This window comes from Elephas maximus, chromosome 20 (assembly GCF_024166365.1).
Source record: "Elephas maximus indicus isolate mEleMax1 chromosome 20, mEleMax1 primary haplotype, whole genome shotgun sequence".
In the NCBI taxonomy this organism is placed as follows: domain Eukaryota; kingdom Metazoa; phylum Chordata; class Mammalia; order Proboscidea; family Elephantidae; genus Elephas; species Elephas maximus.
In genome coordinates, this window is record NC_064838.1 from 46,373,102 (window position 1) to 46,386,537 (window position 13,436).

Here is a 13,436-nt window from a genome sequence, read left to right on the forward strand (position 1 = left end):
TGTGATCTGTTGTAAATCCTAACCTCTGCCTGTGGTCATAATCCCACTTGTGAATGGTTGTTTGTTATGTTAATGAGGCAGGTTAGGGTATGTTGATGAGGGTTACTTTTTTATGTTAATGAGGCAGGATTAGGATACAGCCTGTGGGAAGCAAGGCCTCAGTGCAAACACAATAACGGATTTTACAGCACTAGCTGGAGGCCTTGGTCAACTACGCTCCCTGTAATTGAAAGGACAAAGAGGTACATTCTCATGGCCACCACAGAATGAAGAAGCAATCAGGGACCAGATCTGGAAATCTGAACTCCAACCTGCTAGGAGGAGATTCTAACCTTGAAACTCATTTGATAAAACAGTCAGATTTCCAGCTTCTCTCAGTCAATCAACACTGTGCCAAAACTGAGTCCAGTTCGACATAACCCTATTACTCTTCTTGTCTTAAACGAGCCACTTCATTTATTTACATGATTTCACTGTTCCTGCAGCTTGGGACCCCTGATCCAGTCCAGGTTCTCACTTTATTATACAAGAGAAAATTAAGATTCCTAGAAGGTATATGACATCAGTCTCAGGTTACACAGTTGGAAGTTAGAAGTGAAGCCAGGGCTAGAATCCAGGTGTCCTTATTAAAAAACTATTCTTTGCAATAGTACCTCTATGCAGCCCAACCAAAATTTTATTCTTTCTTTTATGCCATCAGCATCTCACATCAGCATCAATGTTAACAGATTCTATGTGGCTACACACCAATTGTCAACTCCATCACAACACCCAGCCACTCACACATGTCAAAAGGCAACTATTTCATCTGCCTTGCTCATCGCCACACTTAGAATGTAAACTCTCAAAAACACATGTAGTCTAGGGAAACAGAAGTGGCGTTACTTTTATCTCTATACCAATGGGGATGTGATGGTGAGCTGTCTGTGACGTAAGTTATCCCCGACGATCAGGGATAGCTTTGCCCTGCTGGTGATGAGGGCATCTTCCACCCCTGGTCAAAAAGGCTAACATGCCCCATCATGGGGCATGTGCTGAGATTAAGGCTCAGAAGTAACTAAGCATGGCTGCTGGTACTTCTGACCTACCTCTCCAAAACACAACTCGCTCAAGGGCAGTATTTCAAATAAGCATTCCCAAAATGTGCCACCTTCCTTGTTTTCTATAAATAAAATCATAAGTAATAATTCAGAACTTAATATTCCACTAACATAGTCCACAACAGTCATTTTCATAAACCGCAGGTCAGGAAGATAGTTGAGGAGCCTAAAAGCTTTCTTCTTAGGCATGAAATTTTGCTATGTACAAGACTGGTCCTAAAAGTTAAATTTTATTTGGTCCTATTTATGGTGCCTACAGTTAACCTCTCCTTCCCTGTTCCTCACCTCCATCCCTCTCATCCTTGCACCACGTAACTACCAAGTCCCCTCCTGTAGTGCCTTCTTCTTCACCCAACACCCAATCTAACCTCAGTGTTGTGAGTATCACAGAGCTTCAAGCACAGGGAGCTGGAGAAGGAAGAACTTTTACTACTTCCCTCAAAAGGCCTGCTATTAGAAATGTCACCTTAGATACCAACATCCCAGACCTCACCCACTGTCAAAACTACCAGCCAAGAATGCAACCCTAGAAATTTGCTTTAACTGCAGAATATCAGCTATTCAACAATGTTGAACAAATATATGTTGAGATACCAGTGTGTGCCAGGCACTGCTCTAAAAGTGCTGAAGCTACAACAGGAAACGAGACGAAAACCTCTGCCTTATGTTCTAACGAGCAGTCAGTGGCACATGAAGCTAAGGACAAGACACAGGCTTTGTGAGAGTTCCTCAGGCCTGACAGGACGTTAGACTCACACAGACAACTATAGGCCATGGACAAAGCTATCCCCATATCCAGACTTGGCAGTCCCTGGGTGGTACAAACGGTTAACGTGTTCAGCTGCTAACCAAAAACACTGGAGGTTTGAGTCCCCCCGTGGTACCTCAGAAGAAAGGCCTGGAGATCTACTTCTGAACAATCAGCCAGTAAAAACCCTACGGTGCACAGCTCTACTCTGACACACATGGGTTTACCATGTGTAAATACACTGTGGGGGCGGTGTCCAACCCCCTCCAACCCCACAAGGGGGAAGGAGAACCAAGATCAACAGCCCAAGGCTGATTCCTATGAGGTGGAGGCCAGACGAGCCTCCTCTCTCTGCCATCTCTACCAATTCTGACACCAACTGTCCCTCACACAGCACTCTCTACAGGGTTCGATAATTCACCGCAATGGCCACACAGAATTCACAGACCATACTCATGATTATGGGGTTTATTTGGGAAGTAACAGTCACAATTCAGGCTCGGGAGCACTCAAGATACAGCTCTTCCATCAGGATAACCTCTTCCTAACCAAGCTCACAGACACACCTCTCCCTGGCCCAAAGGCACTCAGCTTTCTCTCTCCGGGCTGGGAAGTCCAAAGCTGTTTCCTTCTCTTATGGCCAGGTCTCTCCTTCCTTGGTGGTGGGCTCCTTCTCTCTGCTCTGGAATTGGCTCTCTTTTAAAACAAAACTGACCAATCCCCTCCACAGTCCACAATTACCCTATCACACAATCACCTGGGTGGGAGTTACAAGACCATGGATAGAAAGGCCACACAAATGTAATCAATCACACTATGAGTTGGAATTGACTCAATGGCAACTTTTTTTGTTTTTAATTCAGACTTATCTTGGTTATTATTATTATTTTCCATAAATTATTTGACTGGCAAAACAAAAAAGATCAACATTATCTCCTAAACATGTGAGCTGGGTAGCCCACAACTAGAGTTATTATTTCCAACCTCTCCAAGTCCACCTACCTTTAACTCTACTTTTCATGTTTTTCTTCAGTCCACTTTCCCCACCATCACCGCCTCCTTCTTCTGCTGCCACCAAAGCAAAGAAGTCTTCCAAATTTTCGCCTTCCACTTTTGCCAAGCAAAAATTGCTAAACTTCAGTGTGCCAGGCCCTTCCAATAGTATCTAAGAATTAAAAATGAAATACCTTCAGAAACAAATTCAATTCATTTGCATTTCCGTCAGTGCCCCTTATGACAGCACCAAAAAATGTTTAGCATTGGCTCTATTGCTTCATCGCAAAGCAGAAAATGCTTGCAATTTTTTTTAAAAAGCTACAGGAAAATAAATCCAATACTTGAATAATAATAAGATCAAAATAAAATTTAATTGTACCTTCTCAGATGTATATAGCAGACACACCAATATAACCATGGAGGAAAACCCTAGCCTATGGGGAAAGATAAAGAACAATCTAAACCGAACAATTTGTACTTGCGAACCTTCAATGACAGCCCAAAACATTTGCCAAAGCCACCTGCCCCAAGGTGTTGTTTAATCAAGGGAGAAAACACAATGTAGGATTAAAGCCAGGGTTTTAAAGCAAGAGACATGAATTCGAGCCCCAGATCCACCACTAATTAGTTGTCTGGCCCTAGAGAATTTACTTTCTAAGCTTCAGTCTCTTTACCTATAAAATGGGGAAAATAATGCCTAACTCTTCAGACTGTTGTATGGATTAATTAGCACTGGTTTAATGGTATGCCACCACTTTTCATGCCTCTGAATTATAATAAAAAAAAAAAAATTATAATAGCAGACCATTATTCAGTTCTAACGCATTTAGCATCAAGGTGGGTCACTTTTGAAATGCGTGAAGCTCAGCAGACCAAAGTTGAAGCCTCACTGTTGTGTAGGTTGAGCATTCTATTAGGAGATGCTTCTTGGATGTGTTACTTTTGTAAACTTCTGCCTTGTTTCCCTTTATTTCTGAGATAAGGCTTGCAAGCATAATTATAGCTTTCCTATCTGATAGTTAGGGAGCCTTGATGGGTTTGTTTGGGTTTCTCTGTATCATATTTGGAAAACCAGAGGTTCCTCATATAACCTAATGGAAAACCAAAACCAAACCAGTTGCCATCGAATTCTGACTCATAGCAACCCTATAGGGCAGGGCTGAACGGCTCCACAGGGTTTTCAGGGAGTGGCTGGTAGATTCAAACTGCAGACCTTTTGGTTAGCAGCCAAGCTCTTAACCACCGAGCCACCAGGACTCCACCTAATGGAAAGGCACCAGCAATAAATTCTCCGTATAGTTTTTAATGGTATATTGTCATATCACAGATTGGCGGTGCCAGAGTGCCACTCGCCTTACTGATACTTGTATCACCAGTTCATATTTCTCAAAATCCATACTAACAACCAAAAACATAAACACACTCAATTAGTAAGCATGCATTACAATACTGAAAACACATGCCACCCAAAAAATTTTAATTAAAATTGAGATACTACTTTTATAGGGCTTTGAATAGTTGACTAGCAGGGAACCACCAAGGGCTCTTCTAGTGTGTCAGTCTCCTTCCGTAGAGACTGACAGCCTTAGAAACCCTATGGGGTCACTATGAGTCCAGTGGATAGGGGGTTTGGTTTTGGGAGCACGTAGCAGGTGCTCAAGTCTGCTAATCTGTGACCAGGCATATCTGTTGCTTGCTCAAACCATACCAGGAACCACAGTGCTTGTTTACTTTCATCTCTGCCTGCAGAGTCATTAAAAAATATTCCTGGGCAGTTGCAATCGGTCAGGTGGCTTTTTTTTTTTTTTTTAAGTAATTTAAAGTTGGCCCTTCTAGTCACAAATGCTTAAAATGTCTTGTTAGTCACAACACAGGCATGTCTTTTAAACTTTTTGAGCAACAGAATACTGTGAATGACTTGTTGAGGCACAGATTACTGGGCTTTGGCAACTCTAGGGTTTCTCAATCAATAGGTCTGGGGTAGGGCCCAAAAGCCTGCATTTCTAACAAACCAAAAAAAAAACAAAAACCTGTTGCCATCGAGTGGATTCCAACTCAGTGACCCTACAGGACACAGTAGAACTGCCCCATAGGGTTTCCAAGGAGCGCCTAGCGGAGTCAAACTGTCGACCTTTTGGTTAGCAGCACGTAAGCGCTACGACACCAGGGTTTCCCCATTTCTAACAAGTCCCAGGGAATGCTGATGCTGCTGGTGTGGGGTACACACTTTGAGAACCACTGGTAGGGGTCAGATAGTAAGTATTTTAGACTGTTCGGGCCATGCATCCTGTGTCTCAACTACTCAACTCTGCCATTATTACACAACCGCAGCCACTGATAACGCTGTGTGCCGTGAAAAATAATTTACAAATCCGGCATCCTGCCCAACCTCTGCTAACCTTTATTCTAGAGTAAAAGCTACATTATAAATCAGTTCAAATTTCCTAGATTATGAACAGCTGTTTTAGCACTTAAAACCAAAAAATCAAGCCTGTAGGAATCGAGTCGACCTATAGGGATCCTACTGGACAGAGCAGAACTGCCCCATAGGGTCTCCAAGGCCGTAAATCTTTCCAGAAGCAGACCACCACATCTTTCTGCCATGGAGCAGCTGGTGGGTTCGAACCACCAACATCAGTTAGCAGCCGAGCACTTAACTACTGTACTACCAGGGCTCCTAGCAGTCCTTATACACATTGCCATCCAGTTGATTCCTAGTAATAGCAACCCTATAGGGCAGAGTAGAAATGCCCCATAGGGTTTCCAAGGCTGTAATCTTTACGGAAGCAGACTGCCACATCATTCTCCGGTGGAGTGGCTGGTGGGTTGAACCACCAACCTTTTGGTTAGCAGCTTAGCGCTTAACCACTGTGCCACCAGGGCCCCTTAGACAACTCTAATACTGCAAACTATAGCCTCTGGGCCGAATCTGGGTCACCACCTGTTTTTGTAATGCTCTGAGCTAAGAATGGCTTTTACATTCTGAGTGATTGAAATAAAATCAGAGCAAAAAAAATATTTCTTTACATGTGAAAGCTACATGAAATGAAAGTCTCAATGTCTATAAATACAATCGTATTGAAACACAGCCACCATGTGTTTACATACTGTGTATAGCTGCTTTCAGCACTACGACAGTTAAATGGCTTGGTTACAACAAGGTTCGCAAACCCTCAAACACTATCTGACTCTTTGCTGACTACTGCTGTAATGAAACTGCGAAATAAACAAATGGAAATCAAGAATGACAAGTAGTTGTCTTTCTCTGAAACTATAAAGTTATTCATAATTTTTCAAGCAGAATCAAGAAATGGCCACTATATTTTTCGTGATCAAGTTAAAGCAAACAAGCATATAAATATGTCAAACAAGAACTTCTAGTTATTAAGTAAGGTTTTCATGAAGGGTTTTTTCTTTTTAGGTTTAATAATCTCATACAGGTGGCTTATAAATATAAATTTAAACAAAGAAATACTCAATTTTTCACTTAATTGTGCATACGTTAACAAAAAGAAAAAAAACTCAGACCAGTAATATGTACAATTCCTAAGAGTTCATACTTATAAAAAGAATCAGTGCTACTGACTGAAAACACATTACCTACCAGAAAGTATCCCAGAGCCTTAACCTAACTGTAATATTTAACCCTCACAACCACCCTGAAAACATCTATACCCATTTCACCGACAAGGGAACTAAGACACAGAGAAGCAGGGTAACTTGTCCAGGGTCACACAGCTTCTAAGTACCAGCCCTGACTGTGACTCCAAAACTAAGCAGGTTTCATGACTCTGCTACACTGAGGCACATTTAGTTATGGATAAATGATTTTACCAAAAAAGAAAACATTTCACTTCTATCAAAAATTGTATGTATATAGTCAAAAACTGCCACTACCAAACTAAAATATGGTTCATTATTAACAGTGTAGTACGTTTTAGGAGCTAAGAGCCTCTTATTTTATAGACCAATTAGGCCCATATTCACAACATGCTTGAGCAGCTGCAGTAAGAAATTACTCAAGGAGCTCTGGAAGGAGGAGAGCCTCTTCACCTCCTAAAAGCTGTCTCAATAGGCAGCTAAAATAGAGTACTGTGTTTCCTTTTCTCAAAAATAAAAATGCAATTTAACATTTCAAGATGTTCTATGCCAAAACTTTATCTATCTAAAAACAAAAACACCTTTGAGAAAGCACTATAAATTGAGACACAAGCAGTTTGGAAATCAAAATCTTCATTTATTACCTTCCCAGGAGAAATGTCACAAAAGAGAATTCCAAGTGTATGAAGGTGATGCAATCCAGTAATCAGGTCAACTCCAAATTCTCTCACGACATCTTCTGGGAGGCTTTCATCTTGAGCAATGACCATTTCTAAGGAACCACCTGCAATGAGTTGATTAAAATTGCCCATTTCAACCCACCAACATTACCGAATGCCTCCGGCAGGTTTCATGCTGAGAGATACCGAGCATCAAAAACTGATCAAATCAGTAAACCTGACAATCTGGCAGGGGAAACACACAGATAGGTGAACACAATGGTCCAAATGCCATAGCAGAAGTCTCTGTCCACGCTCCGGAGCCATCTTCAGGAGAGAGACTGGTCTGTCTGGAAGAATGGTCAATAAGCAAGCAGATTGGATGAAAAAATAACCACTCTGCGCTGTGATTTCTCACTCCGGATCCCTCAGGAAATTAACACCTGCAAAATTCCACGTTCAATACTAACCCAAAACTGTGCACTTAGATCACATTACGCAAAGTATAGTCACACTCATTCATGTACAAAGTTAAATCAAGTTCTGCAAAGTACTGCATAGCAAAATAGATATGCCTTACCAAAACAGAAAATCACAACTCTTAGTACACAACACAGATGAGGTAAAAGGCCAAAAGTAGGCACACTGTGATTTCTCCTATACTCTTCCAAGGTCCCAATCACATCTCTACAGTCTACGTGTTTGCTCCAGTAAGGACTACCAGGAGTCCAAGCCCTAAGATGTAGTGATTAACCTAATCTCCACTATCTCACTTCTCCATCATCTCTGACACCACCCCGCAACAGCACTCTTGCTAGATTTGATAATTCGCTGCAAGTCTCACAGAGCTCATGGACTATATATACCATTATGTGGCTTATCAAGGTAAAAGGATATAACTCAAGGGTAAAAGGATACCAGCGGCAGGAAAAGGTACACAGGCAAAGTCTACAAGGGTCCCCACTTTTCCAAGGAAAGCACGTTCCTCCCTTCACCAACCAGGACAGCTATCAGAGCAGAGAAACTCTGAGCCCCCGTATTCCAGGGCTTTTATCAGTCAGTCCACGTGCTCATTATGGGTTACCAGGTGAGCTCCCTAGCGAAACAGGCACCCAACAAATTCTCAGGTGTACTCACACATCTTAATTATTTAGGAAACTCCCTAAGGTTGTTTTTCCAAAAACCAACAGCAAAGGCCAAATAAGAGAATTCATTGCACCACAACGCCAGAAGCAAACTTTTTTTAAAGGACCAAGATTACAACAGGAGTCAAGTTCAGACAAAGCGAAGTCTCAGCAGTATCTGAAAGTTCAATCAGTTACTGTGATGAAGTTAAGGGGTATTTTGGGTCTTGTTTATTTTTGTTTTGGTGGGTGAAGAACCATTCCAACCACCGGCATAATTTAGAGGTAGGACATTACACCTGGTCAGAGGTCAGAAACAACAACAGAACCAAAAGTAGTACTGGGAATGTCCCCTGATCACCTCACCAGTGTGTACATCTACAGAAGTAATTCAACCATAATCCATTGCCGTCAAGTCAATTCCAACTTGTAACGACCCTACAGGACAGAGCAGAACTGCCCCACAGGGTTTCTAAGGAGCAGCTGGTGGACTGGAACTGCCAGCCTTTTGGTCAGCGGCCCGAGCTCTTCACCACTGCACCACCATGGCTCCAATTCAACTATAATTCCCTCCTATTGACGGAGAAAAACAAAACACAATAAGCTTTTAATCTGAGTGACCCCTTTTATGATTAAAATTCTAAGTGCCAATACAATAGGTAAGATACATAAAGTTAGTAATCACCACAATATATCTTACTACTTAATGACGATTTATTATCAGTGTATGAAAACACTAATGATGGTACTTACATTTTTTTTCCATTGAACTTTGAAGACACTGACACTGAAAGTTCAGATAATATCTACATACTCAGGTACATATCTATCCTTCTCCGTGTGTGTGTGTATATATATATATACACGGAGTTCTAGAAAGTTTTATGAAATGAGACCTGAAACATGTTATCTCTAATCATTGCTGAGTGGTGGTATCTGTTGGTTCATCTTTATACTCTTCCTCGATGGCTTATGCTTTTCTGTGGAGTCCTGGTGGCACAGTGGTTAAGGGCTCAGCCGCTAACCAAAAGGTCAACAGTTCAAATCCACCAGCCATTCCCTGGAAACCCTGTGGGACAGTTCAACTGTGTCCTATAGGGTCGCTGTGAAACAGAATCAACTCGATTGCAATGGATTTTATGTTTTTATGAAGGGCAAGCATTCTTTTCATAAAAACAAAAAGATTAAAAGTTTTTATATCATAACCAAAATAACTGCTGTTATTGGTGGAGTTACTGGCGTTTTTTTACAAAGCAATTAATTAGTAGCTAATTGATCTAAAATGTTGGTTTCCATTTATTGGAAAAACTTGCTTGATAAATTAATTATCATTTAAAACTACTTCCAAATATTTATGTGAGTGATTAGTAGTATTTCATACCAAAGTAAACTCCAATTTGAATTTTAATGTCTTCCTCTTACCAAACGTCTTTTCTCTTTGTCTTTCTGAAATATCCATCAAACAAAAGATTTTAAGTTACTGTAGTAAATAAACGGAAACCCTGGTGGTATAGTGGTTAAGTACTATGGCTGCTAACCGAAAGGTCGGCAGTTCAAATCCACCAGGCACTCCTGGGAAGCTCTATGGGGCAGCTCTACCCTGTCCTATAGTGACACTATGAGTTGAAATCGACTCAACGCCAATGGGTTTTTTTTTTTTGCGGGGGGGGCTAGTAAATAACATCAACTCTACAATATATTTGTAATAGAACATAAAAGGAAATTTTTTAAAAAACCTACACCATATGTTTTTTCAAAACTACACAAGGTGGATACATTCACAGCGCTTGTTATGCGCTCTTACCTGTGCAGAGTTCCACGACGAGCCAGAGATGATTGCTGGTTTCATACCATTCATGAAAAGTTACAATATTTTTGTGTTTGATTTCATGGGTGAGACGGACCTATAAAAACACACAGTATTCACTCTTAAAAACCAGTTTCTAAAACTCTTGCATCTACAAAGAAACACCTAAATATACAATTGGGAAATGGGCGACAAAACAGTGGAATTGTACACAGACGTTTAAAATGATGATTTTGAAGGCTGATAACATGGAGAAATGCTTATATAATGAATGGCCTTTAAAATGATCTTAAAAATACTTACACATACATGAAACATTACAAATAAAATTATTCATAGGAAAATGAATGGGAGGGGTACACCAAAACATCTGCATTTAATGAGGAGTTACTGGTGTTTTTATGTTCTGCTTTTCCCCATTCTCCTATTTTCTGTCCTAAATACACACTACTTTCATAATCAGGAAAAAAGATATAATTTTAAAGTGATAGTGCAATGGTGCATTTGTTCCTTCTATCCATTTTTCCACAATGAGCATATATCACTTTTACGATATTTAAAAGGACTCTCAGAAATCAATATTCCTCTTTTTAAAAATGCTCTTGGTGAACCCTACTATCATCAACCAGATCATGAAAAGAGGAATCATTACAATAAACACACTGATCGTAACACGTACATTCCACTAGGTCATAAGAATACTAGTGCACCAAAAGCAAAAAACAAAAAAAAGCTAACTCACAATTCAGAAATAAAGATGCGAAAGCCTGTAAGTTCATTTAAAAATACTAAGTTGCTTCCGGGACTCTTAATTTCTCACTTTAAAATCTCATTAAAAATGAAAATTAAGACCATCAGGACTCAGAATTGGTAACAACTGCCAAAGTGCTTTGGGGATCCTCGTTTTCTGGTTCTCTTTAAAAAAAAAAAAAATCACGAACAAATTCTATTGTCACTCAACACGAGCTAATGGGCCTATAATTTCTGGGAAATGCAGAGCTCCTGTTTTTAAAATGGAACATGGTACATTCTGGGAGCATCTACTTTAAGCCATGTAGTTTTAGGTTTCTTTTCAGTGGTCAGATGTAGCTCCTAGTAATTTTTCCCCTCTAGCCTTATATTCCTATCCAGCTATCATCTCATTTCTCTGCTCCTTCTCTCCTCCCATTCCCTCTTAAACCCACTGCAGTTCAGGTTTTCCCCACCAACACTTCACTGAATCCACTCTTTTCAAGGTCATCAATGACCTCTCTTCGTTACCAAGTCCTTGGGTCTCGCCTTATCAACTGCAATTTAATTTCTCCCTTCTCCCTGCATCACTTTCTCCACTTGACTTCCATGATGCCACAAATTTTGCTCAGTATTTTTAGTTGCAGAACACAGAATCCACTCTGACTATAAAAGGATTTCTATGGAGAATGGAAAACTCACAGAATTTTCAGTTATGTTTAAGAAACAGATTCTGGGCTGAATTTCCAGAAACAATTCCCAAAAGCATACCATAAAACTAGGCCACCAAGGGAGCACCTGCCTCTGCCACCACCAGGACACTGCAAAATCAGGAGCCTACCATCACAGCTGTCAGTTCCAGAAATATATTGCCTCTTCCACCACTAGGGAGCTGCCATATCAGGAGTTGCCACCTCCAGAACTAGGCTGCCTCTACCTCCCTCTACAAGGGCAAATGGATACCTCGGGGCCTGTCTTTGTCATCCCTTAAATCAGCCTGGAATCAAGGTCTTGAAGGACTCTATCTAATTAATGGAACCAGAATAACATCTAGAACTCTAGCTACAAGTTTTTAGTTGAGAAATGCCGTTTTTAGCCTCCCAGGCCCACAGAACAGGAAAGCCTGCCAGAACGGGCTCAGACGGGTACTGAACAAGCCAATCCACAGTAGGTTACCTATAGTCTCCAGGCTCTCCTCTCACCGGATGCTCCCTTTCATTCTCCTTTGCTGGGTCCTTCTCTTTATATTCTCTACATGTTGACAGGGGGCTCAGTCCTCACTTCCTCTTCCATCTTCTCTCCCATTGATGACTCTCAAATTTAGGTCTTCAGCCCTGAACTGCCCCTTAAACTGCAGACTCAAAAATTCAAATATCTTCTTTACATATCCATTTTGATGTCCAATAACCAAAACCAAACCAAACCTGTTGTCAAGTCAATTCCAACTCATAGCGACCCTGTAGGACAGAACAGAACTGCACCATAGGGTTTCCAAGGAGCGGCTGGTGAATTCTAACTGCCAACCTTTTGGGTAGCAGCCATAGCTCTTAACCACTGGGCCACTAGGGCTCAAAATTAAAATGCCCAAATCCATCCTTCTTCCAAGCCTTCCCCCTCAGTAAGTGACATCGTCATCCATCCAGTCACTTAAGCCAAAAACCTTGCCACAAGCCTTGACTTCTCTCTCACACGTCATATGCAACTCATCTGCAGATCTATTAACTCTACAGATGTATACAGACTCTTCAATCACATAAAGCTCAAAACCAGCAGAACTTAACTGTAGCGTTAGAAGTCAGTCCCGACTTGCGGGTGGGAGGAATTGGAAGAGGGTTTCTAGGTCATTGCTCACGAGTGGGTGCTGGTTACATGTTCAGTTTATGAAAATTTGAGCACACAATTATGATATAAGAATTTTTCTGTATGTATATTTTACTTCAACAAACTAATTTACTCAAACTGGAAAACTTCAGCAATAAAGAACAAACTGTAATACTTGCAACAGCTTTGTTTTTAACATGGCCTTAAGCATTGTTTTTAACATGGCTTTACGCAAAATAAGTGAAACACAAAAGAGTAAATACCATATGATTCCACTTACTTGAGGCTCAAGAACATGCAAAACTAATCTACGGTGATAGAAATAAAAACAGTGGTTACTTCTGGGCGGTTGAAGAAGACATCTGGAAAGGCCCTTCCGGAGGGGCAGAAATTTTCTGTACCTTGATTTGGATGTTGGTTATGAGTGTATACATTTTAACTGTACACTGAAGATCTGTGCATTTTATTGTATGTAAACTACACCTCAATAAGATTCATTGGCTAAAACATGACCTTTGAAAGGAAAATTAAAAATTGACCCAAAATAAATAAATGTTAATACACAACCATACCCTCAATGACTTCTCACCATTCCCACTGTAACCATCTATGTCCAAGTCACCACCACCTCCGGCTAACTACATTAGCCTTCTTCCTAGTTTCCTTATTCCACTCTTGATCCCTTACAATCTAGTCTCCACACAGCAGCCAAAGAGAACCTACACAAGAGCCTGCCATTCCCCTTCTGAAAACCCCGCAGTGTCCTTGCCTCAGCCTACATGGCCCTAAAGCCTTTGGCTCCTGGCCACCTCACCCCTCACCTGCTATGCTACTGTTCCTCAGACACGCCAA

General features: G+C 40.9%; 1 protein-coding gene across 10 annotated transcripts in view; it reads right to left on the bottom strand.

Moving 5' to 3' along the window:
* Positions 1 to 13,436, bottom strand: part of ULK4 (unc-51 like kinase 4) — a 710,695-nt gene that overhangs the window by 636,726 nt on the left and 60,533 nt on the right. For 8 of the 10 annotated variants that reach the window (XR_007514399.1, XM_049862196.1, XM_049862197.1 and 5 more), the window contains exons 3-5: positions 10,032 to 10,131; positions 7,089 to 7,228; positions 2,851 to 3,013 (exon numbers count right to left, since the gene is read on the bottom strand). Coding sequence is in view for 9 of the 10 variants with exons in the window: in XM_049862196.1 (XP_049718153.1) it covers positions 2,851 to 3,013; positions 7,089 to 7,228; positions 10,032 to 10,131 (403 nt within the window). In the remaining variant the exon portion in view is untranslated. Of the gene's footprint in view, positions 1 to 2,850; positions 3,014 to 7,088; positions 7,229 to 10,031; positions 10,132 to 11,939; positions 12,122 to 13,436 lie in introns of all 10 variants that reach the window. The other 2 variants (XM_049862202.1, XM_049862201.1) reach the window with 2 other exon arrangements.